The sequence below is a fragment of the Priapulus caudatus genome, unplaced genomic scaffold, assembly GCF_000485595.1.
Source record: "Priapulus caudatus unplaced genomic scaffold, Priapulus_caudatus-5.0.1 Scaffold202, whole genome shotgun sequence".
In the NCBI taxonomy this organism is placed as follows: Eukaryota; Metazoa; Priapulida; class Priapulimorpha; order Priapulimorphida; family Priapulidae; genus Priapulus; species Priapulus caudatus.
The window spans coordinates 221,807-237,218 of record NW_014577263.1 but is presented as its reverse complement, the minus strand read 5'-3'; the positions used below and the strand labels follow the sequence as shown (position 1 = coordinate 237,218).

General features: G+C 46.3%; 1 protein-coding gene across 1 annotated transcript in view; it reads right to left on the bottom strand.

Moving 5' to 3' along the window:
• LOC106807231 (calmodulin-binding transcription activator 1-like) overlaps positions 1-15,412 on the bottom strand; it is a 30,272-nt gene that overhangs the window by 10,009 nt on the left and 4,851 nt on the right. The window contains exons 2-18 of the mRNA XM_014809519.1: positions 12,372-12,506; positions 11,565-11,671; positions 10,488-10,555; positions 9,774-9,909; positions 9,096-9,167; positions 8,473-8,614; positions 7,848-7,894; positions 6,731-7,567; positions 6,049-6,175; positions 5,183-5,317; positions 4,572-4,663; positions 3,214-3,410; positions 2,636-2,711; positions 2,210-2,401; positions 1,536-1,900; positions 982-1,094; positions 216-483 (exon numbers count right to left, since the gene is read on the bottom strand). Of these exons, the coding sequence (XP_014665005.1) occupies positions 216-483; positions 982-1,094; positions 1,536-1,900; positions 2,210-2,401; positions 2,636-2,711; positions 3,214-3,410; positions 4,572-4,663; positions 5,183-5,317; positions 6,049-6,175; positions 6,731-7,567; positions 7,848-7,894; positions 8,473-8,614; positions 9,096-9,167; positions 9,774-9,909; positions 10,488-10,555; positions 11,565-11,671; positions 12,372-12,453 (3,056 nt within the window). The 5' untranslated portion in view covers positions 12,454-12,506. The remainder of the gene's footprint in view (positions 1-215; positions 484-981; positions 1,095-1,535; positions 1,901-2,209; positions 2,402-2,635; positions 2,712-3,213; positions 3,411-4,571; positions 4,664-5,182; positions 5,318-6,048; positions 6,176-6,730; positions 7,568-7,847; positions 7,895-8,472; positions 8,615-9,095; positions 9,168-9,773; positions 9,910-10,487; positions 10,556-11,564; positions 11,672-12,371; positions 12,507-15,412) is intronic.

Sequence of the window (15,412 nt, the reverse complement as noted above, 5' to 3'; positions counted from 1 at the left end):
GAAGAAAGATAGATAGGTAGAGAGAGAGAGAGAGAGGAGAGAGAGAGAGAGAGAGAGAGAGAGAGAGAGAGAGAGAGAGAGAGAGAGCAATAGAGAGGAAGAGAGGTAGAGAATGGTAAAATAGGAGCTTAGATTTGAAGGAGGGAGAGAGGGAAGGATAAAAGGATGGAGAAATCAAAAGGGATGCACGAACACACCTCCCCCTGCACACGTACCTGTATCGGCGGCTGTCTAGCGTGAACCCGGCGTCGTCCGCTCCCGCCACGTCGCTCATGTGCAGGTTGTTCTTGATGCGCTCCGGTATCGCCGCGATGATCTGCTCTGCCAGCGTCAGCACGCGCTGGTCGCCCGCGCGCCCACCGCCGCCGCCGCCACCGCCACCCTCGTCCGCCACCGAGCGTGGGGGCGCCACGTTCTCGCATTCGTCGTCGGATAGATTGACGACGTCGATGAGCGGGCTGCAGCTCGACAGCGTGTCGGCGTCTGCAAAGATGGCCGCCGTCGCCAAGATGGCGGCGGGGCGGAGTTAGATATTGTCTAAATTCCTTATATTAGTCTAAATAGGTTTCAATCTGAATTAGTCTGAATTTGCGACTCGCAGTTAAAAAATGCAAGCTTTAACAGGACAAGATCAGGCCCCGTTGTCAGTCGTAAGGTTAATTTTTTCTCGTAGACGTGACGTCTATACACTGCGTATGAGAAACTAATTACTTTACTGCTGTCAACAGGTAACAAAGTTTAACAAAGTCAACAGGTAACAGGGGACAAAGTTAATTTTAAGACTAAGACAAATTTTGTTTCTGAAAAGGGGCGCCTGATATTTAGGTGCTCTCGGACACTCACAGTTTGAACCAGAACTCACCGCCATTGGTGATTTGGCCACCAGTCTATCAAATTAGACTACACGCTCATGACAGATAGTCTGACTTTCACCCATGCGAGAGAACTCAACCACGATACGAGCGTCAGAGGAACATATACCTGTATCCATGAGGAGCGAGGTTTGATCTTCATCCCTGCCCAATCTGTAGTCATGGTAACCACGCAATGAGTCATCAGGGTCAACGTCCATGAAGAGTGGAGAGGCGAGGGCCCTGGAGTAAAAGCAATGATGTCAATGGTTACTCGACAGTATGGAGTTCATATGGATTTAATTCGCTAGACGTTTCATTATGCATTCCCCAACTTGAACGGCATTGGGCGGGTTCTGGAAACATTGCCTTGCTCATGAGACACAGTCTATAGCACAGTGTCTGGCTGTAATAGTTGCATTGGTGGTGGGTGTGAACCTATCAAGCAACTGCTGCAACTAACCACAGTCCAATACGTCAAATTCACTGTCGATACCTCAGACACACGACTAAACTGCAAAGACTAAACTACTCAGACACACAAACCTGCAAAGTATATCCGATTTTTATTCACATTTTTTATCTACATTCACTGTCATCGAGCTGCGATTTTTTTCGCACGTCGTCTGCCAACGTTTCGCGGCGGTCGCCATAGCAACGCCCGCATTCGCTGTCTGTACTCACGCCTCAGCCGGCTTGTCTGCTGCATCCACGCTGCCGCCGCCGCTCTGCAGCTTTCTCTCAACAGAGGGCGTGCGACGCTGCTTCGCTGACGAGTCGTTCCTGATCTCGTCCGGCCCCTCGACCGACTGCCGCTTGCAGAGCCGGCCGTGCCGCGACCCGTGGCGCCATCTCTCGTCGGTGTCGCAAGACTTTGCGTAGGGCCACGTGGCGGCGGTGGACGCCATCTTCTTTGCGTCTGAGTCGCTGACGTCTGATTCGTCGTGGTAGAGCGACGCGACGGCCATGAGAGCGTCGTCGGACGTGATCGAGGAGGAGCGGGTGGACGTCGGCGTTGCCGCGGGCGACGACACGTCCTTCCACGCCGCCTGCAAGGTGCGTGATGGAAGCGTATGGTATAGTGTATACATATATACTAATATACAACTACCATATATAACTATATAATATAAATATATAAATTTCTTCATCAAAATCGTCGTCGTCATCATCATCTTCATTATCGTTGTCATCGTCATCATCATCATCGTCATCATCATCATCATCATCATCATCATCATCATCATCGTCGTCGTCATCATCAACATCATCATCATCATCATCATCATCATCATCGTCATCATCATCATCATCATCATCATCATCACCATCATCGTCGTCGTCACCGTCACACGTACCATGTGTTGTGAGTTACAGCTGACGCGCGCGACCTCCATGCTCTCTAGCTGGTCGGCTAGCCGGCTGGACGCGTGGCCGCGGGCCGCGTCGAGGGGCAGCAGTCCCGCAGCGTTCTGTACGCTCAGCGCTGCGCTGTTCCACTGGTAGAGTAGCAACGCCGTGTCCTTGTGGTCCAGCGCACACGCCCACATCTACGCGCAGAGAGAAAGAATGCAGAGTCAAATCTCTGTGCATCTACATACGCACGCACGCACGCACGCCCACATCTACGTATAGAGAGAGACTGTGGTGTCAAACATACACACACGCACACACACATACACACGCACACACACACGCACACATGCACGCACGCACGCACGCACGCACGTACACACACATACACGTGTACATGATTACGTATGCAGGGCATCTATGAAGCTTACCAGCGGAGTGCACATCATGTCGTCGCCGGTTACCGCATCCACCTCCATGTCCAGTACGATGCTCGGGCTCTCACACCTGCCATGAGCAGCGACAACGATCACGGTCGCGCCTCCGCAACAACAACAATAACAACTCACGACTCTCACACCTGCCATGAGCAGAGACAACAATCACGGTCGCGCCTCCACAACAACAACAACAACAACAACAACAACTCACGACTGTCGCATGTAGAGCCCTGGCTAACCCTGGCATGGACGTGAATGATCACAACAGGCGGGTGTGAATGACGAAAAACAATCCCGTCATTATTCACTCCCAATACAACGTACGTACGCACCGGCGGATATAGACACACGATACGATCGTCACACTACCGACACGAGAACCGACTACAATGTCAGCAACGCAATCGGCACGTCAAACGCAGCAAATGATGCAGACGATCCACTCCGTAAACCTCCATTGAAGATCGCGATAATTTCAACGACCAACAACAATTGATAACGACAACGATAATTGACAATGCTCCTCCGTCGCGCGACGTAATTCCGCGCCCACCGCGCGCGCGTCTTACCTCCAGCGTATGAGCGTCTGCACGAGGCGTGTGTAGCCGAGCGCGGTGGCTAGGTGCAGGGTGTTCATGCCGCGGCATGTGCGCGGCAGACACTGGATCTGCGTTGGCTTCAGCCACGGTCGCTGGCTCGCGCGCTGAACGTAGGAGACGAGCCGATCCTCGAAGGACAGCGTGCTCGTGTTGAACGGAATCGCACTCTGAAACAACGCAGGAGAAGAACTGACTTCACACACCCCTTGCATATGATACCTCACCGCGTGGGTCATCAACGATAACGTGCTCACGTTGAACGGAATCACACTCGGAAGTGAAACAACGCAGGAGAAGAACTTGTGACCGACTTCTCGCACACACCACACACGTGTTACAGCGGGGGGGGGGGGCCTAGACAGTAGCAGGGAGTCTATAATAGCCCCCCCCCCCCTATAGCCTATTATAGACTCCCTGACAGTAGCTACCGATTGAAGCAGTAACTACTAGCAGTGACAATAATAACATATCTCACAATGTAATAAATAAACATATTGTAATTACTAACCACTGTTTAATTACTATTATTATAAATTATTATTGTTATTAATAAATTATACATATAAACATATATAAGGCACTATAATAATTATAATTATTACTGGCTGTAATTAACTACTGTAAGCAACAGTATTAACAGAACTAATTATGCAAAAAATAAACAGATAATTTTTTTATACTATAAATACTTATTATATAATTATATATACATTATTGTAACATGTTTTACAAATGTTACATAAGTTAGTTAGAGACGCGGAGTGCGGCTAGACTCGGGGTTGTTTTAGTGATAATCTATGTAGACAGAGCGTCGCGCATCTTGTTGCGGCTACATTGATGTTATAGGAAGAATGGTAAACGTGTTTTAGGTCGGGCGTTTCTAGGGTCATTGTGAAATGAGCGTAGGGACATAGGGCTGTGGGTTAGTGACATATGTGGGGGACAGATGTGTGGTAGGCTGAAGAGACAGGGAGAGATGTAGGAGTCGAGGAGTCTGGTTGTGGTCGCAGGAGTAAGCACACACGCTTACGCGCATGTGCGCGTTTCTTTGTCTCTCTGTGCAAGATGTGACTACACTGTGTGCAAGGAGATGTGACAGATATTAAAGTTATGCAGTTTAATACACAAGTTTGGATTCCTTCTTCATCATTTCTACATCTCATATCGAACATTAATTCAACGTTACATTATAAATGTGTATTGTATATTACACTTTTAATACTATAATATACAAATTATAACATATACATAAACAAATAATAAACTGTGTAATTAACAGAATCGACCTGAAAGTCGAAGAATTTGGCGTCGCCGCAGCACCGCGTTACCTGCTGGGCTCTCTGAGATTTTTGGCTAGTGTTCGCAAGCATTCTCTCCATTTGCTCCAATCGCTCCAGGATGGACATCTTGAACCTGTCCTCTATAGAAACAACAAGCAAACACGAGAGATTAGAATGAAGCTCGACTGAAAGGCCACATGCAAGTTGGGTTTCAATTTGCACAACGGTAAGGTCGAGATACAACATCCGAACATGAGCCATAAGATACAATTTTATAATCCGAATTAGATTCATTGATTACCGTTAGATTATCAGCTATTATCTATATTAAATTATCCTATATATTATCTTATCCTATATTTATCCTATCTTATTAGATTATCCAGTATTAAAGCTCATATTTCATTATTTCCAAATGTATTTAAGGGGTGGGTTGCCCAGAAAGATAGAGAGGGAAGTGTCGTAACGACGCCAGACGTAATCAATCTCTCAATCAATCAATCAACCAATCAATCACTGCAACATCGATTGACGTGACCCAATAATGCATCGATGCCAAACCATTGACATGATCAATCTCTCTTACAAACAATCAATCAATCAATCAATCAATCAATCAATCACTGCAACGTCAATCGACGTGAACTGATAACACGAACCGTCGACGGAGAGCCACTGCTCGTGATTGGCCGGCTGCAGGGCGGAGGGGCGGGCCTTGTACTCGAACACGACGGATGTGGAGATGACGACGCTGTCGCAGGCCACCTGTAGCGTGACGAGGCCCGGCTCATGTGCTGCGGCAGACGACAATACACGCATAGTCAGCAAGTTATAGCACACAGGTGGGCAGGGAGAGAGGCAGGGAAGGAGGGAGACAGACAGGCAGGCAGGCAGGCAGGCAGACAGGCAGGGAGGAAGGGAGACAGGGAGGGAGGCAGGCAGGCAGGCCACCTGTAGCGTGACGAGGCCCGGCTCATGTGCTGCGGCAGACGACAATACACGCATAGTCAGCAAGTTATAGCACACGGGTGGGCAGGGAGGCAGGGAGGGAGGCAGGCATGCAGGCAGGGAGGCAGGGAGGCAGGCAGGCCACCTGTAGCGTGACGAGGCCCGGCTCATGTGCTGCGGCAGACAACAATACACGCATAGTCAGCAAGTTATAGCACACGGGTGGGCAGGGAGGCAGGCAGACAGACAGGCAGGGAGGGGGGAGGCAGGGAGGCAGGGAGGCAGGCAGGGAGGCAGGCAGACAGAGAGGCAGGCAGACAGGTAGCATGAGTAACCGTCACGTGAGGTTAAATTGAATACGCTCGTTTTGTGACAGTAATTACAGATATGCGATAATACAGTAATCGTAACTATGCATATATCGTAGTCTAACAACCAGGTCTTACCACTTAGTCAGTAGTTAATTTAGGACACAACACAGTAGAAAGAATAAGAAGTCCGAGAAGGATAACTGAAAGAAAGTAACAGTAAGTATTTATACGAAATGCGACTATTGGACTGCATTACTTTTGCTTACCTGGACAGAAGCATCGAAGAACTCCACTCTGTATAAGCGATGCAGGTGCGCTGATGCTGTCAAACAAACAGGTGTAGGGCAGAGTCTGCGAGTACCATGGCCCCGTCACCAGAACCTTGGTTCCTCCCTGCCAACACACGCACACGCATGTAACACACGCACACGCATCTATGACATGCAGCAAGTTCTTTTATTGTTTAAAACAGTGCCTAGTTGTATGTATGCTATGTTTAGTACGTGTTTTTGGAACATAATGCCTATTTTTTCTCATTATTATTTACAATTTGAAATGAAAGCACATTGCTTTTTAAGATAAAGATTGTCCTAATTTTCTTTACACGTTTTGCTTAGCACATAACTTTTACTCTTTGTTAGCTTTCGTTTGCAGCAGCTCCATCCAGCTTTTTTTGAAACAAAAAAGCTAGGGTAATGAAGGGTAAGGAGATAAAAACTCCAATTTGCTCGTGAAGCCAAAATGTCAAAAGAAAAAACAAAGCAAAAACAAAACAGTTGGATACACTAGCAGACTGAAACGCTTTCTCGAATAATTAGTACTTCGCGGGACGATTACGCCACAGCGAACAAAAAAGTCGTGCAAATTTATGCGAATACATAATGAAACACGCGCGTTACAAAGATTGCAGAGCAACATGAAACCCCAAAAATGCAAAAAACAACGAACCTCTGGATACGACCACTCCGGCGAAAAGTCGCTGATGACATCGTGCCGAGAGGCGGCGCCACCATCCGGCATCCCTCCCCCGTCGAACACCTCCGTCGCCGTGCCGACCACCGTCTCAAGAGTCGGGTGCGCCAGCGCCGCCTGGTGGTAGTCGTCCGACTGGAGGAAGTCGGGAAAGTCGTGGAGCATGTCGAGTTCAAAGAGATCGTCCGCTCCATGAAAGTCCGCGACGCCGTTCACCTTCTGCCCAAAGTCGTCGTCGCCGGCCGTCGCCAGGGCGGCGCCACCGTACAGCTCGCCCATGCCATTCGTCACCAGGTGGCTCTGTGTCATCGGTGGCGCACTCCACTCAGTCTGTTTTGCAACGTAGGTGTCAGCACCGGAGCCGAAGACGTCACCAGGCGGCAGATGGTAGATGTGGCCGCCGCTGCTGTACACGCCGTTGCTGGTGGCGCCCTCTCGCGCGTCTGCCGTCGTCGCCGTCGCCGACGACAACTTGTTGGCGACCTTCAGCGACATTGCGGTCGGCGTCTGCGTGCCGCTGCTTCCGTCGCCGTTGACGACGACGACGCCGTTCTCGCCACGAAGCTGCGACACGTCGATGACGATCGGCGCCCCCTGGTGGCCATTCATGTCGGCCGCGTAGCCGCCGTTTGTCGCCGCGGTAACGGCGGCCACCGGCGGGCTGGAGCGTTTGATCTTCGGCGTGAGGGCGCGGTGGCGGGGACATCGGTCGCGGCGCGACGCGTCGTGGCAGGTACAGTCTGCCGTGCACGCAGCCTTGTGGTTCTGCCGGTCCAGCAGCTGCTGCACGATGGCGTCAATCGTCTGCGCCGTCTGCAAAACAAGAGAACGTGCTGTGATCGTGGGCCGCTCGAGAACGTACGAACATCTTGTCATCGCGCTCCGTCTGCAAACGAAATAGCAACTTGTAATCTTGTGCAGATTGCGAACAAAAGAACATTTCGTGATCGCGCGCCATCTGCAAATAGAATAACATCTCATAATGGCACGCGCCACCTACAAACAAAAGACCAACTCTAGCTACGTATGGATCTGTACGAATGTTTTGTTATTTGCGTGTTGAAAGCAGTTATGGAGATAATCACTTACTTACCGCTTTCTCCGTTTCGTTGTTCATATCGACCTGATCTTCACTGTAAACTGTGAAGAACATAAAAAAAACATGAGAGCACATCACGCAAAATTGGGAAACTGTAACACGTTAGAGTGGCGACGTCTAAAAACCGGTAAACTAACGACAGGCAGCATTCACTTGCTCATACCTGCTCAGATATTGTGTTTATATAGTGTCACACAACAGGGACAAACGGGTACTTTTATTCATTCTTCCTTTAATACTACCATCTTAAATTTATTAACCAACAGGAGAGCAACAAGGTGGTACTTTTATTCATTCTACCCTTCATACTAACATCTTAAATTTATTAACCAACACGAGAATAATAACGTGGCGAATTTATTCATTCTATCCTTCATGCTAACATCTTAAATTGATTAACCAACGCGAGAGCACACAACAGAAGCAAACGCACATACATACGACACTAGACTATTCGCGATTGCTATATACGGCGACACTAGAACATGTGCGGTTGCTACGCCGACGTACACATTGCATATATGACCGATTGACGCCACTAGACTATGCGCTATTACTACCATGTACACATTGCATATGCAACAACACTACACACTACTGCGCGATGACTACGACGTACACATTGGCTTCAGCTGAGAGATAAGTTCTTCCTGCGTCCATTGCCGCTTGTCCAGGTAATAGTTGAGTCCATAGAGCACGCACGGCTTGCTGTCCTGCTCAAACGGTGCGTTCAGGTAATGCACCAGCACTATGTCCGGATTCTGAACGAACACCGAAAAAACAACATCCGTCACCGACAATCCCAGAAACAGTACGTAATCTCATCATAATCTCAAAAATATCACGGAAAATGACGATCGGACATCACGCTAGGCGTCCAGATTAGTCGGTAACGTATAATATCTCAGCTCTGTGGCATCGAATCGTAAGGCGATTGAACCCACATCGGGGGGGTAGTGCAGCGGAGCCGTGAGCCGCATCCTGTAGAGACTGTCCAGGCTTCCACTCCACACACATATATGACTACATCTACATGTCTAGACGTGTGACCACGCGTGACCATGCACCTACTCTGTCTCTCAGTTATTTTGCCACCATTTAAGTAGCTACTCGTTTTCAAAAATTCAACGCGCGCGAGAGAGAATGATGAAACGCGCTGACGATTGCTCTCCGGAGGACTGGACTCATCTCACATGATCGTCATCATCGGAGCTGTGACGTATCTCACGCAGTACACCTCACCTGCAGCAGCCAGTAGCAGCGGCGATGAAAGGTTGGCAGTATGGCAGAGTGCACGTAGCATCCGTATATGCACTGCAAGCAACGATGACGACAGACACATTAGTTAGCCCCGTATGTTACCGACGGCGAATCGCATCCGCCCCCGCCGATTACACGCGGAACGATCAACGACAATTAGTGAGATTAACGCCTCATCATGTGCCTGCCTTATAGCCGGAGCCGACAACGCTGTGGTGCTGATATAGTAGTGAATGGGCGATGGTTGTGAACTTGTGGTAGGATTCATCAGTCATGGAAAATAGAACTTGTGGTAGGATTCATCAGTGAGAGCATGGCAGAGAATAGAGGATAGTATCAGGAGTTAATAATGACAAACTAATTAATAATAATTTTAATAATTAATATATAATTATAATAATAATAATAATAATATAATTAATTAATAACAAATTAATAATTTGTCATTATTAACTCCTGATAGTACCACTGCATATGGACTACTACTATCGACCCAACCCCCCAGCATCTCACCCATTCCTGCCTCACCCCACCCCACACACTCCCCCCCTCCCGCCACACGCAATCCGACCCAACCTCAGCTCCCTAGACTACCTCAACTTCATCCGACCCTGCCTGACCATGTCGTAACCCGTAAACGTAACACGTCGTAACACGTACCTCGACTCCCTGTACTTTGAGTTTCATGTGGTCCTCTCGTGTGGTCTTGCCGTCCTTGCGCTTCTTCCAGCAGTAGCCATCCTTCCGGTACTTGCACACCTTGCGGTTGTAGAGGAGCATCGAGCCAGACTTGGGCCTGAAGACATTTCAACCATTCACTTCAACGAGTGATCAATCGCTGTAGACATTACACACTTACATTTACACTTACATTATACACTTATTACAAACTTATATTTTTTCGTTGTAATTGTCGATAATTTTAGACATATTTTTTTAGAAGACGGTGCACGACAAGGACCGGTTCAACCATTCACTTCAAAGTGTGATCGATCGTTGTAGACATCACACACTTCTGACATTTCTTCATTGTAATTGTCGATAATTTTAGACATTAGACACATTTTTTTTAGAAGATGTCGCGTGATAATGACCGGTTCGACTCTATTCAATCAGTACGGATATTACGCATTTACATTACTTACTTCATTGGAATTGTCAATAATTTTAGACATTACTCACATTTTTCCCATTGGAATGACCGAGCATTTACCGAATATGAGGTTAACTCGTTCAGCCCACTCCCTACTAATGCCCACGTGGCTCATAAATTATATACGTCCATAATATGGCACTCACACGCACTCACGCACGCACGCACGCACGCACGCACGCACGCACGCACGCACGCACGCACGCACACGTATAGGTTACCTGAGGCGGACGTCCGACGTCAACCAATCCCGATGACTCTCGAAACAATTCAGGAAGGCAGAAACTTCCTGAAAATATGTCACAATCTGTTATAATCACACACACGCACGCACAGTGATATTTGAACCATTTCCCCAGTGACTGAGATAAAACATGACTTAGATGCTGCAGACCGTGAACAGAATCTCTAGCCACTCTTCTGCTCGAATACCCTAACGAAAATCGACACGCTATGTGTAGCTTTTCCGAAACACGCTATTCAATAAAAACGATGCGTGCGTTTATTAGAGAGCCTCATTAATTCACCTTAATGCATTTAAGATTACACATTTGCTCATTATACGAAAACATGTACACAGGGGACATTCATTGCATGTAGTCTCACGGCCTGAATGGAAATATAATACAGTTACCAGATATTTTAATTACCCATTCCAAGGTTTCATTATAAATACTGAATGTAGCAACCAAACTCAATAGAAAAATTATTTCGCAATTCTATTCAGGAGTGCATAATATAGAAATATGATATATATATAATATATATATATATATATATATATATATATTATGCACTCCTGGTCTATCCTAAAAATAACTGACTTCACATCCCCACTAATTGCATTAGAAGCCTAGGGAAAGGCATTAACACACATCACAATTCACATCCTCGGACCTCGGTTATTTTGATACGGTTTTATAACACGGTCGCGAAATTGCAACCAAACACGTGCAAAAACCAATCCGGCATTCCGTGAATAAACGCTAAATTAAATGTTAAACGGCCTATGATCACACATAACTGACTTGCTACAAAACGCAACCAAACACGTGCAAAAACCAATCCGGCATTCTGAGAATAAACGATAAATTAAATGTTAAACAGCCTATGATCACAAATTCTCACACGGGTGCCCACACACCAACATCGCGCCTAAATAACTCACACGCTCTATAGTCGCTTTTATAACACGCTCGACACACATCCAAGGCCAGCATTTAAATGCAGAGACTACGGAATATTTTTAACTGAGATTACGGAACTCGTTAGTCGAGACACTCGTTATTCATGCTCACCTCGTTCGTGTTCCACCGGTGGCGTTGTTTGGGGAAGTAGTCGGGTTTCTGTAGCGAGTCAGAGGCATCTGGCAGCGACCCGCTCTCATGAGGTTGCTCTTTATTCGCTGTCAAATTGAACGCGTGCATAACGTGTGACGATACGTCTTCGAACAGCTGTGCCATGGTGGACGCACGCGGCGTTACCACGTTACATTGCGCGCATTATGTCACGCCACAGCATGTAACACTGTATAACGCCATAGCATGATGTACGCTGTCACTAGGATACTCCATGAAACGGCATAACCGAGGCCACGGACCAAAGATAGCGTGAGAGGGAGGTCCCCCCCCCACCACACGTACAGACAAATGGAGCTACCGTACGATGACTAATAGCCAGTGGAGAATTGCCCACGGTCAACTGCCCAGAACACAAAAATGCACTTGGCATTACCCCCCCCCACCACACCTCAGGCAAAATTACTTAGTTAGCTACGCCCCTCTCATGCTACGCTGTCCACGTTACATTGCCAGCACAGTAGTTACAGTGCGTATAACAGAGCCGCCCGGTGATGCCCAACCTGATGGTATAATCGTATTCCGCACAGACAAACAGCGAGACCGGCGTACTTGTCATCTGTACCATACATGTACTGTTTACTGTATCACTCAGAAATGTTATTATTATTTTAACTGCTCAACACTATTGCACCTACCAGATTTTTTCTCCATGAAAAAGACTGTCTGTCTCTTCAGTACATGTATTTGTATTTGAATTACACGCAATAAAGATTTAATAATAATAACAATAATAATAATAATAACCTGCGTTGAATTTGCGATCCTTGTCCTCGCCCTCTAGCTTCACTGTGCACGCCATCACATCGATCTGCGAACACTTCATCATTGAGCGGCGGGAGCCGCGGAGGAGGCTGCACTACTCATCGTCACTCCGCTGCCCTGTAAAAATGTGACAAACCTGTAAAATCGTCACCCCGCTGCCCTGTAAAAATGTGACAAACCTGTAAAATCGTCACCCCGCTGCCCTGTAAAAATGTGACAAACCTGTAAAATGCCTCCGCCCTGTAAAACTGTGACAAATCATTGTAAAAATCGGCACCCCGCTGCCCTGCTAAAAATGCTGACAAACAACTCTGTAAAATCAGTCACCCGCCTCCCCTTAAAAATGCTGCCACAAACGCCTGTAAGAAATCGTCACCCCGCTGCCCTGTAATAAATGTGTACACAACCTGCTAAAATCGTACCCCGCTGTCCTGTAAAAATGCTGACAAAACCTGTAAAATCGTACCCGCTGTCCTGTAAAAATGTCACCAAACTGTTAAATGCGTCACCCCGCTGCCCCTGTAAAAATTTGCAAACCTCGTAAAATCGTTCACCCCGCCTGCCCGGTGAAAAATTGACAAACCTGTTAAAAAATCGTCTCACCCCGCTGTCTGTAAAAAATGTGACAAACCTGTAAACAATTGTCCCGATTCCAATCGAAATCCTCGTCGAACGTACGTCGAAATCGACGCACGGCGTGAGATGCTGTGGCAGTCGTGGCAGTTCTCGTTGGTACAAGACCTCGTGTTATTATCATTGTTTGTAGCACCTTTATTATTATGGCCATGACTACGCGTCCCGTTAACGGACGCCCAGCTCCCAGGCTAGGTCCGGTCATATATTTTCTTATGTGAAGCACAACTATATTTTTCTGTACAATAAAAAACAATAATCAATCAGTTTTTACCATAATATTACTGACCTTTAGGTATTTTATCAAAAAAATGTGTTTTTGTAACTTTTGAAGCAATAGTAAATCCAGTAAAATCAACGATTTGAAAGGGGGCATGGCCTAATCGTGATGTGGATTTGGGAATCGGTGCTGAGCTTTGAAATGGATGACCGGACGGGTAGCCACTGCGTATTATTATTAGCTGTTTTTTTCGCTCCTGTTATTATGTAGTTCTGAGTGCATATATGTCATAACAATGGTGCTAATGACATTATGCGACGATTGCTTGCCAATAGACGAGTTCCTCATTATAGAAATTCGGTCTCATGCCTTCCCCTACATGTCACATATTTCACACAGACAAGCTGAATTTCATTTGTGATTAATCGAATGTTGTTCTCTAAGGCAAACATTTGTCACAGAGTAGTGAAATTACATGATGTGTGGTAACTTGTAACGAAGGCAAGCTAGTTATGTTAAAGTATCGGTCTTACATCGCCAACATGTATTTTTAGACACTGAACTATGGTTTATGATCAACTGTTAACAAATGCAGTTTTTTTAACAAGTGAATTGTGGCTAAAAAGTACGTAAGTACAATGTGCCCAATATAAGTATGTTGAATCACAAAGGTGATTACTACGGGCTACGGTACAGCGATGTGTTTTATAACAACAGAGTAGAGGTCTACACAGATGATGATGGTGATGACAGACAAATTGCAGCCCTGAAAATTTTGGGGATAGTGAAAATAAAATAGCAGATTGGTTGCGGCAACCACTGGAAACACAGTCAATCGTGTAAACCCTACCATGAAAATCGCAAAACTTGTGCTAATGTGTTTATGTAGTTGCGATTATATAAACAAAGCATATTATCTAAACACACTCAGGACTAGCTGATTTTCCAGAAATTTACGATCACACAAATCACACTTCGCCCATTATATTTTTAACCATAACGAGTCTAGCCGAATTTCACTTTGCTACATAAACAAAGAAAAACACTTCCCATGTTATTACTTGAAATGCACTCTTGGTTTGCTGAAAGCACAATGAGCACTGCTAATAAAGTTTGACATTACTCACGTGAAATTCATGTGTGACTCGCCAACAGCACGTGCCGGGAATACACAGAAACTAGATTTTCTTCACCTTATTGCTCAAATATGCAGGTGAGTGCAGCAAGTCACATGTTCACCTTAAAGTGTACACTACAGTATGAGCAAACTAGTTTACAATGTTTATTGTCAGTAGTACATCCACATGCCTTTTTTTAGAAGAGCTGTATCACGAACGAAATCTTCCCGTCATGACCAGTTTTAGTAGCTTTGGTATGGCTAAACTATACGGTCAAACATGCGTTTGTTGCCACCTTGATGGAACGGCCACCTCTATACAGCAGCCATATGAAATTCCATTCCTACATTATATTGCGTTATAACACTGTGCAGAGTGGCCCCCTGCTCATGGCGGCCACTGACTTTGTAATTGTATCACTTAAAAAGATTCCGCCTGCACACAGAAACAATTTACCTCTCGAGGGGATCATTGAATCAGCAGTTAGACTCCCTTTCTTGCCTCGAAACGTTTCGTTCACATTGGCAGACTAGCAAATCATGGCATTTATTACTAGACTTGTCAGTGTCATGAAGATTTCTTCTCTAATATAGTAATAATCAATTAATTATATCAGCAAATGCCAAAAACATTTCACAACACCGGGAAGCAGCACTGAGTGAGAGAATAAACAACAAACTTGCAGAGTACGTAGTACAGTCTCAGTCTGTAGTACAGCAGTAACGCCAGCTCTAGTAACTATAGCCCGCGTACAGTTGCCGCTGGGCTATAGGACCAGCCATTAGGGATGCGCGGGACCAACTTAGTCACGCTTATTCGCGACTATAAAACGTCTGTGGTAGGCAATTAATGCCTCTTATCCGAAGTGAATATGTCTTAAGTTATATCAGCTACTAAAATTTAACCATCGTTGCAATGGTATACTTGAGGTATTTCTTGTGAACGAACATTCGATTTGCGAACTTCAAACGGCCATTTTTGGCGGCGCTGCAGCAGCGCCAGTCAGCGGGAACTATGTATTTCCGCACGTGGAGGGGTGAACGGGTTGGGTT